Raw genomic sequence first — 25034 nt, 5'->3', positions numbered from 1 at the left:
TACCAAATTAATATCCACTTGTGAATTATTTAAAATAAACATTATCCATACCTTAAAACAAAAATCCATGTCACACGTTCAAACACTTATCCAAAATTTTCCATTCTAAGCGGGGCTGGGAGGGGAGACATTCAATTTTGAACCACAGGACACTGGATAAAATTGATACCAAATCAAATATAATCGGGATACTTCAATACAGGAATGTTACCATAACATCATAAAAACAGGAACCAGGAACCACGCACTTCTTTTTTTACCGGCAAATCAAACTGCATAACAATAATAGTGTTTCACAAGAATATATCCATGTAAATGTTGTGAAACTATTGTAATAATATTCCTTGACATTTACTGGACAAACTGCCAGTCCTTCACTTCTTTTACCATAAAAAGAAAACCATTTTAAAGCCGGCAAAGTGCGTTTCTTTGTGAGTCTGTTGAGTTCTACACAAAAAGATGCTTATACTTCAAACATGCTTTCAGAACTACAGTACTTTTAGAACTAAACTTTATTTTCAGCGGCGTACGTACCGCGTACCTTCTCTTCCCAAAATTCTCCTACGCTTCAAGCCGATCATTCTTTCGGTTTGACATTTGACCAATCGGCGGAGAGAACTCAACGATCTTTCAAAATTCTGACCAATAATATCATAGGGTTTTTAGCGCTCAAAACTTAAGGGAAATATACTGGGATTTTTCAACGGATCCTTCCAGAACAATAAATGTTTATACAAGTAAACAGGAAATTTCCTATGATTTTACTATGTTGCGAAACAAACAGTATTACTCATAAGCAGGGACGGCTTAGAATTTTTAATGATATATTAACTCACAAAATATATTAGAAAAATAAATATTTTTCTTGGGATAGGATTAAAATTAATGGATATTTTTTATAAAACATTGTAGTAGAAATCCATCTGCTACAGATTCTACAAGGCAAGATTGAGGGCAGGAGAGGCCCTGGACGTAGACGTATAACCTGGCTGGCCAATCTTAGGAAGTGGACTGGTCTAACGTCAACTGATCTATTTCGATCTGCCGTAAATAGAATAAGATGGGTCAAGGTGGTCGCCAACATCTCCAGAAGATAGGCACTTTTAGAAGAAGAAGAAGGTATCAATCTCTAATCCCATTCGCTTACTGTATTCTCCGATTATAGTGACAAGCTGTTGAAGATCGACTGCGTTGTAACAAATTAAGACACCATCATCAGCAAATCGTATGTTTTTGAGTTGATCAATACTCCATTCACTTTGATTCCCATCTCTTCATTTTCCAAAGACTCTTGAAGTAAGTATGGCTTCCGAATAAATGTTAAATAAAAGAGGGGAAAGCACACATCCCTGTCGAACACCCCTTCTTATACATATGGGTTTAGATATAGAATTGTCTATTTTTAATTGTGCCTTTACAGATATTCCAGTTAAATCATGGTGGCCAGTAATTTTTGGATTTTAAAATGCTTCGTTTCCTGGGTTATAAGTAGTTAGGTTCACTTTTCTTCAAGCACGTAAATTTTAAACAACCCACATTTTACTCTTCTTACAACCAAATAATGAACGAATTATGAATTTAAATATGTCAGTTTACCCAAAAACATAACAATTTAAGGAAAACCAACCCAACCAGCGGTTTAGATTTAATCTTTGAAGGAGTCCTATTATCTCAACTCAGCATCGCTAATTTTTTAACAAATAATATTCTCAGAAAGCGCTATTAAACTTTCTTGGGACTAGGTTCAAACAATAATTCACCACCCACTGACAAATAATTATAATAATAATGTCCTCCGGTCTATAATTTTTACCTTTTCTTCTTATCGGCAAAGTGAACGCAACTTTTAGCCTACGTTCTTGCGGTAGAAGGCTAGGCATTTGATTGTAGAGATGGGAAAGCAAACAATTTACTATACAAATAACGTTTCCCAAAACTACTAAACATCTAAAATATCCTTCTTCTTCATGTATCCATGTCCTTTCAGAACTTTAGTTACCATCATAGCTATCTTAATTTTATTCACTGCCGCCGTAAATAGCGTGCTTGCATTTTTTAAAAACTATATTTCTAATTTTTTAAGATTTTTTCCGTAAGGTACGCCATCTTTAAATACCCGAAAAACTGATTTTTTAAAGGGTTTTGCCGATTTTTCCCATTTCATAGACTTCAACAGAGATCAAATCAAGGCTTTTTTATAGGTTATACATAATTTGAAGTAACTGAGTCCATTAGGATATTCAAATATGGGACGTAGAGTCTTTTTGAGGGGTCTTTTGGGGGTTTTAGCAGAATTTTTGAATGTCCTCAAGGACTCAGATGCTTTAAATTATATAAAGCTATAAAAACAACCTTGATTTGATCTATTTTCAAGTCTATAAATAAATATTATTTTATGCCTGTGAAGGTTTTGAAATTTTTTAATTGATTGAATCCCACCTAAAAAATAAAAATGAAAAAATGACGTTTTTTGGAGGGAGGGGGAATGGGTGGAGGGTTAAAATTGCGTTTCGTCTTATTTTTTTAATCACATAGAACGTAAAAAAATAAAAAAAATGGAATTTTGGGAGTGAGGGAATTTTGCCGGGGAATATTAATGGGGGTACCCTTTATCAGATGCACTTACATACCTGTATCAAAGTGTGAAACACATATCAAAGAAAAATATTAGAAACATCAATCTACACGAAAATAATAAGACGATAGAACGAGTTCAGAATTACAACTATTTAGGGACAAACATTAGTGAAACAAACGATTATACCAAAGAAATCAGAATTAGAATAGAAAAGGCTAGAAGTGCATTCACTAATATGAAACAATTATTATGTGGTAGAGACCTCAGCCTAAATCTCAGAAAGCGAGTACTAAAATGTTATGTATTTTCTGTTCTTTTGTATGGTGTGGAGACATGGACTCTTAATAGACAATGTCTCAATAGATTGGAAGCATTTGAAATGTGGATATATCGAAGAATGCTGAGAATCTTCTGGACAGACAGAATAACCAATGAGGAAGTACTAACAAGAATACAGAACATCAGGGAGATACTGGATTCCATCAAAATAAGAAAACTTTAATACTTGGGTCATATAACACGTGGTGACAGATAAGAACTCCTAAAATTAATTATGCAGGGAAAGATTCAAGGAAAGCGCAGCATAGGTAGGAGAAAAATGTCCTAGCTGAGAAATCTCAGAGAATGGTTTGGATGCAGCTCAACTGAACTCTTTCGGGCTGTAGTGTCAAAAGTTAGAATAGCAATGATGATTGCCAACCTTCGTCGCGTAGATGGCACGTAAAGAAGAAGAAGAATTAAAGTGTGACTTGTGGAAATCGTTACTTCCCTGATCTATTAATGTATCGGATTGCGTTGGTTGCTAATACGGGCAGGGAATACCTTTGTCTACCACAATCTCCTCAAACAAAATAAGAACTGTTACCGTTACCAATAACAGAGGCATTCCCTACCTCTATTTGTTTACTTTCGACTTTTTCCTACGCGCTCCGCTGTTTTCATTGATGAATGAAACGACCGCGAGATTCGTAGTAGATTATTTAACGAAATAGTGATATTAGAATCGCATGAATGGGGACATCGGACTTGTGCCAGTGTTATTGCTAAATATGTTTTTTTAATTATAAATAAGTGGGTGTTCCAAAAATTCAGAAAAAATTTTAATTTGTGCAACGAGTTTCAAGAGAAAATTATTGTGAGTATGGTAATCTATTTTGATGTATTCGGAAAAAATCTGTTCGTATAATCTACATATTTATTAATTTTAATTTAAAATAAATATATATATTTTTAGGAAAATTTCATAGACTTAGGTTTATATTAAAGGTTGTCTATGATACTACGACATTTTTTATTTACTTTTTTCAACTTTTCGTTGGAATATCCATGCCATTTTCAAGAAATATTTAAGAATTTCTAATAGCAGTCGAATCAACATTAAACTCAAAATATTTTCTATATAAAACAAAGTCTTCTTGAAATCCTAAATGAATTGTAGAGCTTCAGTGAAAACGCTCCATCGGCTTCTATTTTGCGCTGGGGCCTTCACTTCATTCGAAGACTTTCGTTGACATCTTATCTCATCCTTGATGGATCTTCTCCAAGTTTGTGCTGGACGACCTCTTTTTCTTTTTCCTTGAGGATTCCACTCTAGGGTAGCTTTTGCAATATATACTGGAGCTGTTTTTTCGGAGTGTTTTACTGATCCAACGCCACTTTCTGTACTTTATTTCATTTTCTACCCTCTTTTGTTCGGTCAGGTGTAGCAGATCTTCTTTCTGATTATTTTAGGCCAGAAAATACGAACAGTTCTTCGTAGGCATTGTCTTCTTTACCTCCGCCTTCTGTTATGAACTTATCTCAAGAATACGTTCTCAAAAATATGACAAACCAAAATCCTAATAATTGGACAGAACAGAAAAAGAGGGAGCTCCTGGGATCTATAGAAATTAAAAATATTAATGATGCAATAAATGATAAAAAAGATGTCAAAAATTTAAACAAAATATATTTCAATTTAATTTGAACTATGTATACAATAGAATAATTTCAGAAGGACTATGGTGTAGAAACAACTATTTGTTTAAATGATAAATTTAACGAACACCATATTGGGATGTACTGCGAAAATGGCATAAATATAGAGTTAAAATGTCGGGAATGCGGTCTGCGGCAAGTTCAATATTTCGTTGATTGTTTATTTTTTCATCATCATCAGAAATATACTACAAAATTAACTTACCATTAGATACAAATATAATACTCAATATGCTCACTTACGAAATGTATTTTATGAAACTAATTCTATCGTCCAAACACATACTGTTCTGCGAGCATCGGAATCGGCACTGATTTCGTCCCATTTTTCACATGTAACATTAGGGCCAACTGTTTTATTGTCGAACTAAAGAGTAGATGTTTTTAGTTTACCTATCAGAATTTTAGAATATTGTAATACATGTCACTTGACTTGCAAGTATCAGTCTTATAATTAATTGACTTTTTGTTTTTATTAATGTGGTATATCTCGAGAAATAGTATTTTTTATAATTGTTTTCTCTATCCAAGATCTTGACATCTGACAAACTAAATGTGTGGCCTATTTTGGTGGAGTGGTTGTCTACTATACAAGAATTTTTGTCTCTTTCAATAACTTTTGTGCTGCGTTATTGTTTGTTGTAACCACTGCGATGTTTGCCCTATATACTGTGTATCACATTCAAGAGAACCACGTTACCAACATGGTGGTAGTGTCCAACGTATATAACAGATAGGCACCATAAGAAGAAGATATATGTATGGTAATATAATATCTCTTGGAGTAATTTTACATAAATTTGGCAATACCTTATTCATTTTTGTGTTGTAAAATAATAACAATAACATTTTGGAATAAGTAAAAACGTGGGCCGTTCGGTATTTAGGTACCTATTTAATTCGTGGGTGGTAATTTTTAAATACGCAGATAACTTTCTATTGTTTGTTTCAAGTCGTAATACCAATGAAATATTAAAATTATGTATATGAAATTCAACTTTACCTTGTATTTAAATAATTTATGGCCGAAGTGACTTATTTACATTTCGTATGTTTTCTGCCTCATTACGGAATTAATGGACACTGGACAGTCTTTCTACAAAGATTAATATTAAAATGAGTTTTTTATGTTTATTATGTCTGTGACTCTAATAGCTTGTGAAGTCTATAATTTTGTGTCGTTAATCAGTTTCTTTTTTTGTTTGTTTTGTTTATTTTTAGATATAAAAGAGTTACAGTGAAGTAAAAACTAATGTATAAGGTGATACAGTAGCGATCAACAGGTAGCCAAAACGCGTTCCAAGATTGCGGCTGTAATTTTGAATATTTTTTCGAGATATTTGGCACACGTATTCGTAATATAATAAAGAATGGCGGTACGTAATGGCCCAATTTGAAAAATATATTAATATGTAGAAATTACTCTGTAATTAAATACAATATTAAAAAAACGAGCCTGTACCGCCATTAAGAAGAACAAAAAAATACACTTTCTTCAAATAAACTTTTTTATCCGATGCCTAGATTTTGTGTCATTTTGGAACTACTAATGAAACAAAAAATTTTAGTAGTTCCAAAATGACACAAAATCTAGGCATCGGATAAAAATGTTTATTTGAAGAAAGTGTATTTTTTTGTTCTTCTTAATGGCGGTACAGGCTCGTTTTTTAATATTGTATTTAATTACCGAGTAATTTCCACATATTGATATATTTTTCAAATTGGGCTCTGTACCGCCATTCTTTATTATATTACGAATACGTGTGCCAAATATCTCGAAAAAATATTCATAATTACAGCCGCAATCTTGGAACGCGTTTTCGCTACCTGTTGATCGCTACTGTTTCCTCTAATGGTATATACGCTGTGAGCTCGTAGGTAGAGGGGATAATTAAAAAGTCGCGAGCGCCAGTAGTGACAAGTCCGTAAACCTTTACCGGAAATTTGACATCAATGTCAAAGTGATTAATTTAAAACATTGCAATTAAAAACATTAATAGGAAATAATATTAGTTTGGTCAAAGCCGTGGTGTATATTTTTACCTTAAGAGGATGGGTACGTATTTTCGGCTGCAATGCTATTCAAATGGGGATTCATTTTTTCGAATCCTGAGAAAAGTAATAAGTATTTTTAAAAAATTTAAACGCAGAATGAAAGATTACGTTATTGGCGAGGGCCGAAAGTCCCTGAGAACTTCTATAATGTTTATTTTAATAAGTTACAGGGGTGAAAAACTAAGAGAAAATTTAGTGTGATATTTAATTTAAAATATCTCATTCAAAATAAACTTTTTGTATATTCTAAGAGACTTTCGGCCCTCGGTAATAATATAGTCTTTCATTCTGCGTTTAAATTTTTCAAAAATATTTATTGTTTTTTTCAGGATTCGAAAAAAATGAACACAATGTCCGTGGTAATATTTCCAAATCTATCTTTGTCATACAACGCACTCAGTCGAATAGAATATTGTCAGCATACTGTCAATCAGACAGTGACAGTCAGTGACAATTTTAAATATTTGACATGGAATCGGGAATATTTTGAGTTATTGATTAAATAATATTGATAAGATCATTGTATATTTACATTATATATAATGTATTTGATAAATAATTGATTTAAGACGTGAACTTAATAAAAAGTTATTTATTTATTGTGTATTAGTTGCAGAGAATACATCAGGATAATATATTCTGTGATCCAAGTAGGTATTTTGTTTTTAAAAATGTTCAAAATTGTAAGCGTTCCATAGTAACAATATAATACATATTATTAAAAAATCACTAACACTTTTCCTATTTTCTCGATTGAGTATTAGTTTTTGTTGTACATATAAATTATTACAATCACTGAATACATAGTTAGTGAAAAAATTATCACATTTATGAACTGAATTAATAATTTGCAATTATAAAAATAACAGTTATCCACGAACATTCAAAAGCCATCTCTTTAAAATAATGATGACATTTTCAAGTAGAATGACATTCTAGTAATGTTTACATATCTATACCAGTGTGAATTTTACTACACGTAATTTGCCGTGTAAAGACAGAAAAAGTAGGGATACCCGTAAAATATTTGCGAATTATGTACCGATGGCCTTAAATATACTTACGTTTTAAATACTGAATTTAAGTTTTTTTAATATTTCGTAATATGTAATTATAAATTAATCTGAGCGCCATCTACACGATAATAATTGTGAAAGTATCCGAAGTGAGAAATTAATATTTCATTAATAGAACGTTAAAGTGATTAGCAAAATCTTTAAAAAATCGGTTACAATTTAATTACTTTTTCGGCGAAAAATTTTCGCGTTGTAAATATTAAGCGATAACAATAATTAAATAATAAATTTAAAAATTACCGGTGAAAGTTGCATTAGTAATCCGCAAGGAGCGACACCAGCGAAGCTCAGAGTGTATAGGTATTTAAAAATTATTGTTCAAAAAAGTTAAAATCATCCAAAGTTTACCAAAATTTCCAAGTTGTCAACTTCGGGTATTGATTATATGTGTCCAAAAAGAGGGCTAAAAGGAACTACAACGTTAAAGGGGTTTTATTATTTCATATGTTCAACGGACTAAATGTTTCATATGTTCAATAAAGGGCCTATTAGAAATATCTCGAGAACTAAAGGCAACAGAATCATGAAAATTGGAATAAGAGGGTTTTGAAGGATGATCTATTAAATGAAAATATTTCCATCTCTTTGCAACTTCCGGTTATACCGGAAGTTGCTTACAACTTCGTTTTTTTAAATGGGACACCCTGTATATTTTTACATTTTTGGATTCTCTTCGATGTCTTCTTTCTTAAAATATGAGGTTTTGTAATATTATACAGGGTATTTTAAAAGATAATTACGTTTTTTTATTAATTTCGTAGCAAAATTAACACCCTGTAGAATTGTAGTAGTTTGACATCTAAAACTCTACTTACGTTCAAATGATTTTTAATATACTCTACTATTGTTAAGAATCATTAGTATAGCTAAATTTTTAATTTTAGTATACAGGGTTGGTCGAAATTCGGAATGAGTATTTTCTGAGTTTTCTTAAATTGAACACCCTGTATTTTAGTATTGTAATGAAATGATATTTTATAGTACTTTTTTATTTCTTAAGCATTCCCTATACCTAACTGCTTTAATTTATGCTTAATTGTTAATCGCACCAACAATCTTAACTAAGTAGGTATTTCGATAGCTAAACCATTATTGGTAATTTTAAGGACCAGTCTGGATTAATATGTATTTATTTCTGAAAAATTATTTGGGATTGAGTAATTTCACGGCCAACCTAATAAAATTTTACGTATTTTTTGTTGCAATTAATGTTTAGCTTGAATCACCAAAAACTCACAAATTAAAGCAGTTAGGTATAGAGAATGCTTAAGAAATAAACAAGTACTATAAAATATCATTTCACTACAATACAAAAATACGTTAAACGGTGTTCCATTAAAGAAAACTCAGAAAATACTCATTCCGAGTTTCGACCAACCCTGTATACTAAAATTAAAAATTTAGCTATACTAATGATTCTTAACAATAGTAGAGTATACTAAAAATCATTTGAACGTAAGTAGAGTTTTAGATGTCAAACTACTACAATTCTACAGGGTGTGAATGTTGCTACGAAATTAATAAAAAAACGTAATTATCTTTTAAAATACCCTTTATAATATTACAGAACCTTATATTTTAATAAAGAAGACATCGAAGAGAATCCAAAAATGTAAAAATATACAGGGTGTCCCATTTAAAAAACGAAGTAATAAGCAACTTCCGGTATAACCGGAAGTTGCAAAGAGATGAAAATATTTTCATTTAATAGATCATCCTTCAAAACCCCTTTATTCCAATTTTCATGATTCTGTTGCCTTTAGTTCTCGAGATATTTTTAATAGGCCAGTTATCTGCCTCACCCTATATATACCTATACCTACCCCTTTGCTTTTGCTGTGTTTTTTTGCTTCGTTTTTTGAATATATTTTTCTGAAAAAAAATTATTTTTAACTTTAGAAAGTGGCATTTTGATAGGAAATTAAATTATGAACAACTTTTCTGTAAATGGATGATTGAACATTCTTAGACCCCGTTCTCATGGCAAGCGCTTGACTACTAACGCACTACTACTAACGTTACTAAAACGCGCGATTACAACTACATACACTTTAAGTGTCATAAGTCACTTACATGACTAAGTCATTAAGTCATTAAAACGCGCCTTGGGATGTGAACGGTCTCAAGTAAAGTGTCATCATCATCATCATCATCATTCTCTTTGCCTTATCCCTATGCGGGGTCGGCTTCCCTAATTGCATTTCTCCACACAATTCTATCTTGGATCATATCAATGTCAATCCCCCTTACCAACATGTCCTGCCTTATCGTCTCCTCCCAGGTCCTCTTTGGTCTTCCTCTCCTGAGTCTCTTACTCCTTCCAGGAATCTGTACTTCAGCTATTCTTCGTATTGGGTGATTAACGTCTAACATGACCAAACTATCTTAACCTATGCTCTCTCATTTTGGCAACAATTGGTGCCACACCTAAACTTACCCTAATATACTCATTTCTAATTTTATCCTTTTTTGTCACTCCACTCATCCATCTAAGTATTCTCATTTCCGCCACATGCATTCGTTGTTCCTCTATCTTTTTCACTGCCCAACATTCAGTTCCGTACATCATAGCCGGTCTTATGGCTGTTTTATAGAATTTTTCCTTCAGCTTCATTGGAATTTTTCTGTCACACAACACACCACTCGCTTCTTTCCACTTCATCCATCCAACCCTAATTCTGCTGCATGCATCTCCATTTATTTCTCCATTACTCTGTAATACCGATCCCAGGTACTTAAAACTATTGCTTTTTACAATCAGTTCACCATCCAAAGATACCATTTTATTTGTAGTAACTCCATCTTTAAATGAACATTCCAAATACTCTGTTTTTGTCCTACTAAGTTTTAAACCTTTTTCCTCCAGAGCTTGCCTCCACTGCACTGTTCCAGTTTTTGTTCACTATTTCCTACTAACACGACATCATCAGCATACATTAAGCACCATGGAGTGTTACCCTGTAGTTTCGCTGTTATCTGGTCCAAAACTAATGAGAATAAATACGGACTAAGCACAGAGCCTTGGTGCAATCCTACTTTCACATGAAATTTATCAGTCTCTCCCACACCTGTCCTAACACTAGTCGTTACTCCTTCATACATATCCCTCACAATCTTTACATATTCACCAGGGACTCCTTTCTTATTGAGTGCCCACCACAGAATCTCTCGAGGAACTCTATCATATGCTTTCTCAAGATCAATGAATACCATATGAGCGTTTGTTTCTTTACTCCTGTATTTTTCCATCAACTGCCTTATAAAGTAAAGGGTCTCAAGTAAAGTGTATGTAGTAATCTGTCGAGGCCGTTGTTGTAATCTCTTGAGTGCCCACCACAGAATCTCTCGAGGAACTCTATCATATGCTTTCTCAAGATCAATGAATACCATATAAGCGTTTGTTTCTTTACTCCTGTATTTTTCCATCAACTGCCTTATAAAGTAAAGGGTCTCAAGTAAAGTGTATGTAGTTTTATTCGCGCGTTACCAAAACGCGCGTTCAGTTCCTGTCATGTGAACGGGCTCTTACATTGTAATAACTTATTCCCTCTGAACGTGTTTTAATGTTACCCAGTATTTCAACAATGGCATTTTTCCAGTACACTCATTAATCAACGGAAACGGAAAATAATACCCCCAAATGATTTCGACGTCAGATAAAGTTGAGTACCCATAGAAATACAGTTTGATTGCTTCTTCCTATAGGGTTGATATGGGGTTTCTGATTAGCGTGTCGGTGTATTGAATTTCATGTTAAGAGTTCAAAAGGGATTTTATCATAAAGGAAGTTTTGTTTTTGAAGACATGGATATGTTAAAACGACCATGTAGGTTTTAGAGTGGTGGTCGTGGGTGGTATTACTCGCAACTGGAGAATAAATTGGATCATAGTAGAGGAAGTAATATCGCTCATCTGGAAGAAAAATGTCACAACTCAAAAAACAACTTTTTCCGTAGAGACAAAAATGGATTTTTTAAATCTTAGTTTATCTGTAAGTTTTAAACGGTAACTGCTAAAATTAAAATTTTTCAATTGTGTAAGAAGCCAAGAAATAAGCCTAAAATAAACCTAGAAATAAGCTTAGAATAGAATAAACCTAAGAAAGCAAAAGTATGAACTGCTTTAACTTATAATCGAAGGCTAAATCAATAATAGCAAAAGTGGACCAGAACCAGGAAAAAGACGCAACTCTTGACTTAAAAACCTACGACAATGGACGAATATGACCTCCATAAAACTATTCAGGGCGGCTGTAAATAAGATTAAATAATGGGCAAATGTAATGTCAACGACCTTAAGGATGAGTCACCGTAAGAAGAAGAAGAAGCCAAACGAAAAAGCTGTGATATCTGATTTAACAAAAGAAGATCAACATTTTGAGTTATGTCACTTTTCTTTTAAAATATCGGTCACTTTTTTAAACATTAACGAAAAATACCTAGAACACTTCTCGAAATACAACGGTTTTCGTGATAAATAGCGATAAATATTAAATGGGCAAATGTAATGGTCAACGTCCTTAAAGACAAGGCACCGTGAGAAGAAGAAGAAGAAGCCAAACCAAAAAACTATGATACCAGATTTAACAAAGAAAAAACATCAACATTTTGAGTTATGTCATTTTTCTTTTTGAATATTGACGAGAAATACCTAGGACACTTCTCGAAATACAACGGTTTTCGTGATAAATAACGATAAGTAGGTACGTTCACATTGAACGTCAGAGCATAAAAGTGTCACTGTTCGAAATAAAAATATTCATTTTACCGCCAAATGATGCCACTACCGCCATCTTACGAAGTTGGAAGTAAACATCTATGTGACACTTTTCCTGATAAAAGTATAGGATTTTTGGAGTGAGTTTAACAAGATGACTGGAATTATGTTTTTGAGTTATGTCACTTTTCTTCCGGGCGAGCAATATGTCATTATGGTTTTTTCATTAATTACGAAAATTACAATTAACATTTTGCTTTGACCAATCCATAGTTTTTATTAATTTATTGTTATTTCTTGTTTCAGGCATGCAGAAACATGGAGGGAAGTTATATTTTTACCATCGTCACTATTCTAGTGGTGATGTTCTTCGAGGGAATACTGACAGGTAAACAAAATATTTTTTATAGTGATTAATTTTATCTTTCTTATTCTTATTCTTCTAGTTCCATGACCGTTATGGATCGTTGGATATCACGTTGGCTACAATATTTGCTTTCGTGATTTTATTGACAGCACTTCTGAATAATTATGTAGTAGGTAGTAATTCTTCTATCAGGACCACGTTTCCCTTTGATCTTTCCCTGACTGATCAGATGTTACAGTTTATATTTTTAGGGTGTCTCATAATGTGACCGAAGTATTCTAGCTTGCGTCTATTATTGTATTGATCAATTGTATCGGTTGGTTCAGCTCATATCTAACTCTGTCTACATAGCTTATTTTTAGTAGTCGTCTATATACACACAATTGAAATACTTTCAAACATTTAAGCAAATCCTCACTTAGAGTCCACGCTTCCACTCCATAAAGTAGGACTGGAAAGATATAGCAATATAAAATTAGACTCGTTTTGATTCAAGTCGAGTCCCTTACCGTCCTCTAAAACGTGTTTCTATTTTGTAAAACGTACCGACTGCCGACTGGTTCTTCTTCTTCTTCAGATGCAAATCCACTAATGGATGTTAGCGATCACATTTTCCATTAACTCTCTGTTTCTTACAATGCGTATCAGAGATTGTATGTCGTTAATCCCTGTCCATTGCCTTATGTTTGCGTCCTATTCCTCTCTTACCTTCAATTTTACCCTGGATTATAAGTTGAAGGAACTGGTATTTTTCGTTTCGCATGATGTGACCCAGATATGACGTTTTCCTTTTCTTGATGGTTTAGAAAAGTTGCGTTCTTGGTTGATTGTTTTAAGGACATCTATATTTGTGACTTTCGCCGTCCATGGTGTCTTTAGTATCCTAAAGCGATAAAGCGATAAAGCCACATTTCGAAGGCTTTTAATCTGTTTATATCCCTCGTTTTGAGTGTCCAGCCCTCTATGACATATAGCAGCACCGACCACACGTAGCATTTAGTAAACCTTAGTCTCAGTGTAAGGTCGAACTCTGAGCAGGTCTGACTGGTTGGTAAATATATTATTTAAATGTATCAACGTATGCGTTTAGCGATCCCTGACCAGGGAAGGAGAAGTCATCATTCATCATCACCATTCTCTTTGCCTTATCACCATTCTCTTTGCGGTGTCGGCTTACCTAATTGCATTTCTCCACACAATTCTATCTTGGGTCATATCAATGTTAATCCTCTTTGCGAACATGTCCTGCCTTATCGTCACCCCCAGGTCTTCTTTGATCTTCCTCTCCTACTCCTTTCAGGAATCTGCACTTCAGCTATTCTTCGTATTGGGTGATTAACGTCTCGACGTTGAACATGACCAAACCATCTTAACATATGCTCTCTCATTTTGGCATCAATTCACCACACCTAGACTTCCCCTAATATACTCATTTCTAATTTTATCCTTCTTTGTCACACCACTCATCCATCTAAGCATTCTCATTTCCGCCACACGCATTCGTTGTACCTCTTTCTTTTTCACTGCCTAACATTCGGTTCCGTACATCATAACCGGTCTTATGGCTGTTTTATAGAATTTTCCCTTCAGCTTCATTGGAATTTTTCTGTTACACAACATACCACTCGCTTCTTTCCACTTCATCCATCCAGCCCTAATTCTACTGCATGCATCTCCATCTATTTCTCCATTACTCTGTAATACCGATCCTAGGTACTTAAAACTATTGCTTTTCACAATCACTTCACCATCCAAAGATACCATTTTATTTGTAGTAACTCCCATCTTTAAATGAACATTCCAAATACTCTGTTTTTGTCCTACTAAGTTTTAAACCTTTTTCCTCCAGAGCTTGTTTCCACTGTTCCAGTTTTTGTTCTAAGTCTCTTTCACTATTTCCTACTAGCACTACATCATCAGCATACATTAGGCACCATGGAATGCTACCCCGTAATTTCGCTGTTATCTGGTCCAAAACTAATGATAATAAATAAGGACTAAGCACCGAGCCTTGGTGCAATCCTACTTTCACCTGAAATTTATCAGTCTCTCCCACACCTGTCCTAATACTAGTCGTTACTCCCTCATGCATATCTCTCACAATCTTTACATATTCGCCAGGGACTCCTTTCTTATTGAGTGCCCACCACAGAATCTCTCGAGGAACTCTATCATACTTTCTCAAGATCAATGAATACCATATGAGCGTTGGTCCCTTTATTCCTATATTTTTCCATCAGTTGCCTTACAATGAAAATTGCAGCTGTTGTTGATCTGTCCTGCATAAAGCCAAATTGATTATCGGATATTTCGGTTTCTTCACGTATCCGTCTATCAATTACTCTCTACCATATTTTCATGGTGTGGCTAAGTTGTTTTATAGCCCTGTAGTTTGTACATTGTTGTATGACTCACTTGTTTTTGTAGACAAGTACTAATATACTGCTTCTCCATTCGTCTGGCATTTGTCCAACTTCCATAATTCTATTAAATAGATCTGCTAGCCAACTTATTCCTGTCTCTCCCAATGCTCTCCATATTTCCCCAGGAATATCATCTGGTCCGACTGCTTTTCTTTTCTTTATTTTTTGAAGCGCCTGAGCCACTTCCTCGTTTGTTATTCTGGTAACCATTGCTGTTACTGTCTCCGTTAACTCCACAGGCTGTCTGTCGAATTCTTCATTTAATAAACTGTAAAATACTTTCTCCATCTCTTTTTGACATTCTTTTCGTGAATTAGTATTTTGTTATTTTCATATCGGATACATCTAATCTGATTAAAATATCTTGCTTTCTTTGCTCTCTGTTTGCCTATTTTATATATGTATCTTTGCTTCGCCTTCCCTGGTATTAAGTTGATCGTATAGGTTTGAATACGCTTCTGCTTTAGCTTTTGCTACTGCTACTTTCGCTTCCTTTTTGACGACCATATAGTTTTGAAAATCTATGCCCGATCTGGTTTCTTGCCACTTTTTATATAATTTTCCCTTCTTTTATTTTTCCTTGTACTTCATTTGACCACCACCAAGTCTCTTTATCCTCAAATTTCTTTCCTGACGTTTTCCCAAGTATTTCAATAGCCGTCTCTCTGATAATATTGGCCATTTTTCTCCAAATTGTGTTAGGGCTTCCTTTCATGTTCCAACATATTTTTTCTTCTATTCTTTCCCCTGAATAGACCTTCTTTCTCATCTTTTAGCAGCCACCACTTGATTTTTTGTGGTCCTCTCCGATATTTTTGTTTAGTTTCGCTTTTTACTTCGATGTCCAGAACAAGCAGCTTATGTTGTTGGCTTACTGTCTCACTAACAATTACCTTGCAGTCCTTGCATTCACGTATGTAAGAAGAAGAAGAAGTAAGTGTCTATAACGATTAAAGTAAACTGTATAACCAAAGCTTAGCCAAGTCATTGGAAGATGCTAGGAATCTATTCCACTAATGCATCAAACAGTTTACCCATATAAACTGGCATCATTTTGTACTTTGCACCGAGAATAGTGTGAAACAGTTCTAATGACATATAGGAATATGTCATTAGAACGCGAAAGTCAATACTAAGATCGTAGCTGCAAAGTAGTTTCTCATTTTTAAAAAAGGTAGCTCGGGCTTGTTCTATTCGGTTTTTAAGTTCTGAGGTTTTATCCCATTTCTGATATTAATGCCCAGATACACGGGTTTGTCTACTCTGTCTAGTGTGGCATATCGGCTTTTTGTTCTATCATTCTATATATAATTTTGTTTGCTAACTACTATCATATGTTTAATTTTCTTAACGTTGAGATTTATTCCATACTAATTACATATTTGTTTTATTTTCTTCATTAGGCTTCGAAGGTATTCTCCTCAATTAGCCAGCACTAGAGTATCGTCGTCATATCTAATATTGTTCACGGTTACTCCATTCTCAATAATACCTTTTGTCTCCATTAAAGCTTCCTTAAACATTTCCTCTAAACATTTCCTCCATTAAAGCTTCCTTAAACATTTCCTCTAAATACAAGTTAAAGAGTAAAGGCGATAGTATAAAGCCTTGTATCACTCCTGTTTTTATATTTATTTCATCTGACAGTTCTTGCTCAACTTTTATTCTTGCCACTTAATCCCAGTATAGATTTGGTATATTCGCAAATATTTATTATCTAATTCAGCTGTTTTCAATATTTCTAGCATTTTGTTATACCGGACCTTGTCAAAAGTCTTTTCAAAATCAATTGCACCTATATATACATTTTGATTTACTTTTATTTTTATTTTCTTTTAGACACTATGTATATGGTGTCAGATCCAGAACCCATAGCTCTTCCGATAAACTTCGAGACTGTCCTGACGTGTGAAATGAACATAGAACCAGATAAATTCGAATGGAAGTTTTATCCCACCGACGATCCTTATAATCCCAACGCCTACATTGACCTAAGCAACTCCACATTCCACTTAGTACCGGAAGGAAGGTACAATAAACAACGAAAGAAATCGGCGATGAAGATCCAGGTAAGCATCCAGTTATTTCCTATGTTCCAGTTGCATGTAAAGTTGGTGCAAAACCTCATGAACCTTGAATATACGTATACCCGAAAAAAAAGAAGCCTAAAACCATTTGACCATTTTAATTTCATGCTGAATTGCGCGACAGGGTACGACCTGCACTCTGATGTTTTTAGTAATGTTTGCACCTGATTCCACCGTTTCGTTCGTAGATTGACGTCATCAAATGAGTGTCAGGTTCATGAGTTCCTGTAAGAATTCTACAATCACTTTTGTAAACTTATTTTTCTCCTTCTTCTTTTTGTATAGACACGACTCTGTCTGTTTTTTCAATGTGCCTCTAGTAAGTTGTCGTTCCATCGTTTTCGTGGTCTTCCCACTGATCGTCTTCCTATTGGGGAACCGTCTCTCGCTGTCCTGACTACCCTATTTGTTGTCATTCGGCTTATGTGGTCATTCTATTCTATTTTTCCGTTTCTTATCCAGTTATTAATGGTATTTATCTTGCATCTCCGTCGTATATCTGTACTTCTAGCTCTGTCCCATAGAGTCTTACCATCGATTTTTCGAAGGGTTTTCATCTCCGCTGTTTCGAGCAATCTTTTTGTCCTCTCTGTGTCGGGTGGTGTTTCTGCCGCATTTCTTTTCCGATATTTTTATTTCTCCATATTGTCTCATTCAGGCAACCTGCGGCTCAAACTTATTGTTGACTATAAATAAATACTTATTTTTGTATCGTTTGTCACATCTTGTTTAAATTTTGTAGATATTAATGATTTTTAATTAAATGTATGTATGATATTCTGTTGTATTTTACGTGCTTTAAACACAGTTTACTGTAGTCTTTCCACGTTTTTAGGTTAATGGAGTTCATAGTGCTGGTGACTACCAGTGTCTCGCTTATTACGGGGCTTATGTAGTAGCTTCAGTGCCATGGAGAATAACCATAGCAGTGCTAAAAGAGTTCCCTCGGCAGGATAGTACAGACGCGACTGTTTTAGTAGGAAACACAGTGTTGTGGCGGTGCTTGGTGCCAGAATCAAATCCAGAAGCGTCCATAGAGTACTTCAAGAGAGGAGAACTCGTCAGTTCGCCATATCTGAAGCATCAATCAAAGTCGTTGGTGATACCGAATGCCAATACTGAGGACACGGGAATATATAGTTGTAGAGCAAGTAATACTATGAAAAATGTCAATTCTAGTGTGTATTTAAATTTAAAAGTAATTAAGTATGCGTCTCCTAGACAACCCTATTTTATAAGTGAGCCGAAGAGGAGTTATACGGTTGTAAAAGGTGAGCACAAATGTTTTGAAACTGATCATAAATTAATTATAAGGAAAATTGATTATTTTCACATCTTCTTTTTGTGTAGACATGGTTCTGTCTGTTTTTTCAATGCGCCTCTAGTAAGTTGTCATTCCATCGTTTTCGTGGTCTTCCCACTGATTGCCTTCCTATTGGGGAACCGTCTCTCGCATCCTTACTACTTCGATTTGTTGTCATTCGGCTTATGTGGTCGTTCCATTCTACTCTTCTGTTTTTTACTCGGTTATTAATGTTGCCCATCTTGCATCTCCGAGGTATATCTGCACTTCTAGCTTTGTCCCAGTGTCTTACGTATCGATTTTTTGAAGGGTTTTCATCTGTGCAGTTTCTAGCATTCTTTTTGCCTCAAATCTGTGTCTGTATCAAATCGTGTTTCTGTCGCGTATGTCATTATTGGTCTGATGATATGTTTCATTCAGGCAACCTGCGGCTGTGTTTGCTTTATTCACTTGATCTTCCACTTCTGTTTCGAGTCTTCCGTAGCTAGATAGTGTGATGTCTAGGTATTTAAACTCCATCACTTGTTCTATTATCTGACGCTCCAGCTCTAATTTACACGTTAGTCAAAGATCAAATATCATTTTTTTCTTCTTTATCTTTGTAACAAGCAGGCTGCGGTTTTTTATTCGCTTTTTTGATTTTTAATGCCTTGATATAAATTTCTAGATTACTTTTGTAGTTGTCTTCTATAGTATTTTTACTACAAAAGCGATATTACGTAGGTCAAAATTTTTGACTTAAGAGAACTGTCAAAACATTAGAATGTGACTTTTCATTATTGCCATGTTTATTATAAACACTGATTGCCAGTGTTATTATTTATTATAAACATGGCAATAATGAAAAGTCACATTCTAATGTTTTGACAGTTCTCTTACGTCAAAAATTTTGATCTACGTAATATCGCTTTTGTAGTAAAAATACTATATATCTTTCAACTTATCTTCATAAAATTTCCTCTTTTTGTTTCTTAATGTTGCACTGGTGTTTCTTCTTTGATCTATGTAATGTGTTTCCGCTTTTTTCGTTTTTAGTCTTAAACTGTCTAATCGTAGCTTGTTGCGTTTTTCTATTTCTAATTTACAGTCATCGTCGAACCATGGCTTTTGTTGTTTCTTGATAAACTAGCTAGTGCCATTTGCTACTACTTTTACAATACTTTAAATAATGCCCAATGGTTGTTCTACATTGTCATTTTCTATAAAAAGTTCCAATTTCTTGTTGAGTTGAGTGTCAACTCGTATTCCCTTTTTGTCTTCTTCCAGTTGTAACCTGACTAGCTTGTTTATATGACATTTTTCTCTAATTTTGTTTCTATTTATAGGTATTATCTGTTTCATTTTAATTCCCACTAAAAAGTAATCTGAGTATATCTGGCCCTCTATATCAGGGGTCACCAATTATATTCCCTGAGGGTCCGTTTCGAAGACCTATGACACTTTCGGGGTCCGGACTTAATGCTACCTGTGCCCGGTTGTGCTGATCCGGTTTCTTTGCGGATTCTTGTTAAAAAATATCATCCCATCATAATAACAAATCTAAAGGGTACCGGGCGAAATTTTTAGGCAAAAATTGTTTAACATTCTTTTTTAACAAATTCAAAATATCACGTTTTTTGTCCCCGAATATACCTATGTTTTTAGCATTTTTGGGCCATCTTAAACAAAAAAGATCTTTCCTCAAAAGTTAATAGATTTTGAGTTTAAGCGATTTACTTAAAATCTGTAAAATGCGAAAATAAGCATTTTCGAAGCTTGAAAACTCATGTGTAAATTATTATTTTTGAGGTTGTCAAGTGCCTAAATTGAAGCTTAAACATTTAATTTCAAGATTATGCTGAGTAATCGGGATGTATTTAAATTTAGACCGTTGTTTAATTGTTAATAATGCACGTCCTCGACCCTTAATCTATCGCGGTGGCGCGTCGCACTATGTGGTGCGTATCGCACTACATGATTGGCGTATTTAATTAGCACATTGGCAATAATTAATCGAATAAATAAATAAATTATTAATAAAAACTATGTTAATAATATATCATAAAATTTTAATAAATGTCAAATATTTGTTGGGATTTTTCGCATAAGTACATGTGTATACATGCGACAGAGACGCATCATAAAGTGCGACGCCCGACAATTAACAATTAAAAAACAGCAGTCTATTTGAAATAAGCCGTGAATCTTGAAATGTAATGCCAAGTTTAACTTTAAGGCACTTGTCAACCGGAGCACTAATAATTTACACATGCGTTTTCAAGCCTCGAAAATGCGTACCTAGGCGATTTTCGCATTTTTCACATTTTAAATAGCTTATAACTCGTTAACTATCAACTTTATAAAAATGACAAGAGGCCTTTTTTGTTTAAAATCACACAAATAACCAATAAATACATTTTCGGGGCAAAAAGATAATTTTTAAATTTATTTAAAAAGTTGTTTCCTATGTAAAAAAATGTACAACCTGTCTCAAGTCCGGAATGAGTTTAGTTCAACAGTGCAACTGATTTTCATTAGGGAGTTGAGATTTATCTGTTAGCTGAGACCTGCACCGATTTTTAATAAAGTTTATTCTTGAAAAAGCGGCTTCGCACATATAAGTTGAGCCAAACATAGTACACAATTTCATGGCCAAACATTTTCAAAATTGGAAAACACTATATTCTGAATTTAATCACGGTCCGCAAAAAACTAGCATACGGTCCGGATGCGGACCGCGGTCCGCTAATTGGTGACCTCTGCTCTATATGATCGTATATGCATTATGCTTTTTTCTACATCATTCTCTACTAAACTAAGGTCTATTTGATTTACCTTTTGATCATCCGGCGATCCAAGTGTCCTTATGTATTTCCTTTCTCTGGAAGTAGGTACTTTTTATTAAAAGGTGACCATTTTCATTCCTTGTATCTTCCTATCGTGGGCATAAATGTCTTCTCTACCTAATTTAGTATCGGCATCTAAAAGCCCTACTTTGAGATCACACTTGGAGATGATTTCGTATACTTAGTCCAGTAAGTTATAAAACTCTTCCTTTACCTCTATTTCTTTTTCTTCCGAAGGCGCGTGTATATTTACAAATGATTTTTTTTTAATTTTCCTTTTACTCTAAGATCTCATAAGTTTCTAGGATATTTTTAATAATACTCAAGTCAATAAAAAATTGTATTTTTTAGGTGATCCAATCCTACTAGAATGCGCAGCAGTAGGCAACCCCATACCAAAAGTAGTATGGTTCAAGAAAAATGGTCAACTCCCTTCGAACCGTATCGAAATGCAAAAAGGGGGCCTTCTTATCAACAACGTCATATCTTCGGATGAAGGAGTCTACATGTGTAACTATACCAACACACACGGAACGATATCTCACCAAATATCTCTAATATACAACGAAGAACCTAGTATAGACTGCCAGACAAATAAAACAGAACCAAAACAAGGCGAGTTCTTGGACTTACAATGTAACGTTCGAGGAATACCTCCACCTCATTATTCTTGGTTCCTCAATGGATTTTCCGTGTTGAACGATAGTCTGGTTGACGTTAAAGGCAATAGAATAAACTTTACTAGGATAGAGAAAAGACATGCTGGAAATTTGCAATTCTTTGCGAGAAATGTGGTTAAAACTGTTTATAGTAGTATACTGATCAGCGTGATACCTTTGGGATCAACAGATACTTCGATAGCTACAACAAGACCTCATAGAAAGTAAGTACGTAGCGAGTACATAAGCAATACTTAATGCTTAGTAACTATTATCTCTTAGTTGTTGATATTCATTGTTTTGCTATTTATACAGTATCGGAAAGAATTTAAGGTAGGTATTCACTTTAAAAGGTAGGAAGTGAGAGGAACATATTTAAAACGACATAGCGATATTAGGTCACTGAAATGTCTTGTCGAAAATTTAATAGTGGAAGTAACTCAAGAGGAGAAGTTGAAAAGATCTTTCGCATTTGAAAAGTGTGCTATAGTTTTGTAAAGAATCTGTATATTCTTTTTGTTAGGATCGTCCATCGACCTCCCATGTTTTAGTTATATTCTGGCGATTATATCAAATATATTTTCAGGCATTCGTCAAGGAGGCCGCCGAAACGTCCTCAAAAACCTCCAAAGCTCATTCCTCCGGGCAAACCTGTAATATCGCGTCTAAACGACGTATCTGTAGTGGTGCGCTGGAACGTATCACAAGACACAGGATTGCCAATTTCGTTCTTCAAAGTTCAGTATAAGGAACTAGGACCTGTCAACCCGAATGCTCATAATGGTAGTAGCAGACCTGGAAGGTGGAAGACTGCCAACTTTGACATACCTCCCAATATTAGGGATTATGACATTACCAATTTGAAACCAGATCATATCTATAGGTGAGTATTTCTTTAAAAACATTTTATTGAAAAAATCCTTTATAAAAGATGAAAAAACTCAAAGGGCCACATCTAAATTACAGAACCTTTTCAATCTACATAGATCATCATCAGTGCTATTACAGGCAAATCACATGCTGAGCCACCAAAAATACAAGGGCAAAACCCTTTAAATATTAACAAAACATGTTACAGTTAAAATAGAATTAGGTTATAAACAAAAAATACAAAAGAAAAGTTGGATGACTGACGAAATCCTGGCAATGTTCGAAGAAAAAAGAAAACATAAAAACCAAGGGAACCGAGACAAATATCGAGAACAACAACAACGCATAAGAAGAGAGATAAGAACGGCAAAAAATAAGTGGCTAAAGAAACAGTGTGACGAAATGGAACAGTTACAAAAACAACATGATGACCACAATCTACATAAGAAACTAAATTAGGTAGCTGGAATATACAGAAAAAAAGAAGTTTTCTAACTTAGAAAATGAACAAGGAAAAATTTCACAAGATGAGAGAGGAAACTCATATTGGAAAAATACATAAAAATCTCTTTGCAGACGAGAAGCCTGAGACAGAAGTCGTTCAGGAACAAGTGATAGATATTAACAACCTATCTGGTCCCGAGATCACAATTGAAGAAATTACTAGAGCAATAAATACCTCGAAAGACGGGAAAGCTGTTGGACCTGATCAAATTCCTGTTGAGTTACTCAGATTGTTAGATGAAGAGGGAATTACGATACTCCAAAGATTTTTCAACCAAATCTATAAAAAAGGAAAATTCCCTGTCCAATGGCTTGTATCTACCTTTATCCCTTTGCCAAAAAAGAACAACGCAACAAAGTGTCAAGACCACCGACTGATAAGTCTGATGAGCCATTCTTTAAAAATATTCCTCAAAGTTCTTCACTACAGAATCTCCACAAAATGCGATAAGGTTATTGGTTGCTCACAATTTGGATTTCGAAAAGGCCTGGGCACCAGGGAAGCATTAGTTGCAACCCAAGTGCTAGCTCAGAACTGCTGCGATAAAAGGAAAGATGTAATGATGTGCTTTATAGATTATGAAAAAGCCTTCTATCGAGTACAACATCATAAACTCGTACATATACTAAAACAACTCGACATAGATCAAAAAGACATTCGTTGCATAGAAGCTCTTTACTGGAATCAAACAGCTGTCGTCAAGGTGGATAATGAAACAACGCAAGCTTAAAAAATTCTCAGAGGTGTAAGACAGGGATGCATTCTCTCCCCACTACTGTTCAATTTATATTCAGAAAGTATCTTCCAGGAAGCTCTTGAGGAATGCGAAAGCGGCATCAAAGTAAATGGTACCTGGGTCAATAATATACGATATGCGGATGACTCGGTCCTAATAGCAGACAATATAGAAGACCTCCAAATCCTTCTTAATAAAATTGGAGACCATAGCGAGAACATGGGACTTAGCATCAACATAAAAAAGACGAAGTTCCTTATAATCAGCCGTCAATTATGTCAACATTAAAATGCAAGACTAGCATATAACAACCAAAATGTAGAGCCCGTAAGAAAGTTTAAGTACCTGGGATCCTGGCTATGTGAAGACTGGATGTCGGATATGGAAATTAAATGTCGGATAGAAAGGGCCAGAAGTGCATTCATGAAATTCAGAAACGTCTTTACGAACTCTGACTTTGACTTAAACCTAAGACACAAAATGCTATATATGGTCGGTGCTCCTATATGGCATGGAAGGATGGACTTTAAAAATAAACACAATGAATAAGCTAGAGGCATTTGAGATGTGGATCTATCGACGAATCCTTAAAGCTCCCTGGACCGCAAGAATAACAAAAGGAATCCTGAGAAGAATTGGTACAGAACGACAACTGCTATGCACAATTAAACAGAGAAAAACGGCATATCTGGGGCACCTAATTAGAAATGAAAGATACCAGTTTCTGCAAACCTTAATTGAAGGAAAGATCGAAGGAAGAAGGGGAGTGGACAGGAAGAAAATGTCATGGCTCCGTAATATCAAACAATGGACTGTACTAAAAAACATAGGAGACATATGAGACCAAACGTGATCGC

The 25034-nt window shown here is 34.5% G+C and overlaps 1 protein-coding gene across 6 annotated transcripts in view; it reads left to right on the top strand.

Annotated features, from left to right (window-relative positions):
- Positions 1 to 25034, top strand: part of LOC114328765 (interference hedgehog-like) — a 306483-nt gene that overhangs the window by 245600 nt on the left and 35849 nt on the right. For 5 of the 6 annotated variants that reach the window (XM_050646347.1, XM_050646348.1, XM_050646349.1 and 2 more), the window contains exons 4-8: positions 12709 to 12790; positions 17032 to 17261; positions 18115 to 18550; positions 21759 to 22290; positions 22653 to 22949. In XM_050646347.1, the coding sequence (XP_050502304.1) occupies positions 12721 to 12790; positions 17032 to 17261; positions 18115 to 18550; positions 21759 to 22290; positions 22653 to 22949 (1565 nt within the window). In that variant the 5' untranslated portion in view covers positions 12709 to 12720. Of the gene's footprint in view, positions 1 to 3544; positions 3714 to 12708; positions 12791 to 17031; positions 17262 to 18114; positions 18551 to 21758; positions 22291 to 22652; positions 22950 to 25034 lie in introns of those variants that run through there. The other variant, XM_028277741.2, reaches the window with a different exon arrangement.

The sequence above is a fragment of the Diabrotica virgifera genome, chromosome 3 (assembly GCF_917563875.1).
Source record: "Diabrotica virgifera virgifera chromosome 3, PGI_DIABVI_V3a".
NCBI classification, from domain to species: domain Eukaryota; kingdom Metazoa; phylum Arthropoda; class Insecta; order Coleoptera; family Chrysomelidae; genus Diabrotica; species Diabrotica virgifera.
Note: the sequence above shows the minus strand (reverse complement) of the source record. Positions and strands in the feature narration are given on the sequence as shown.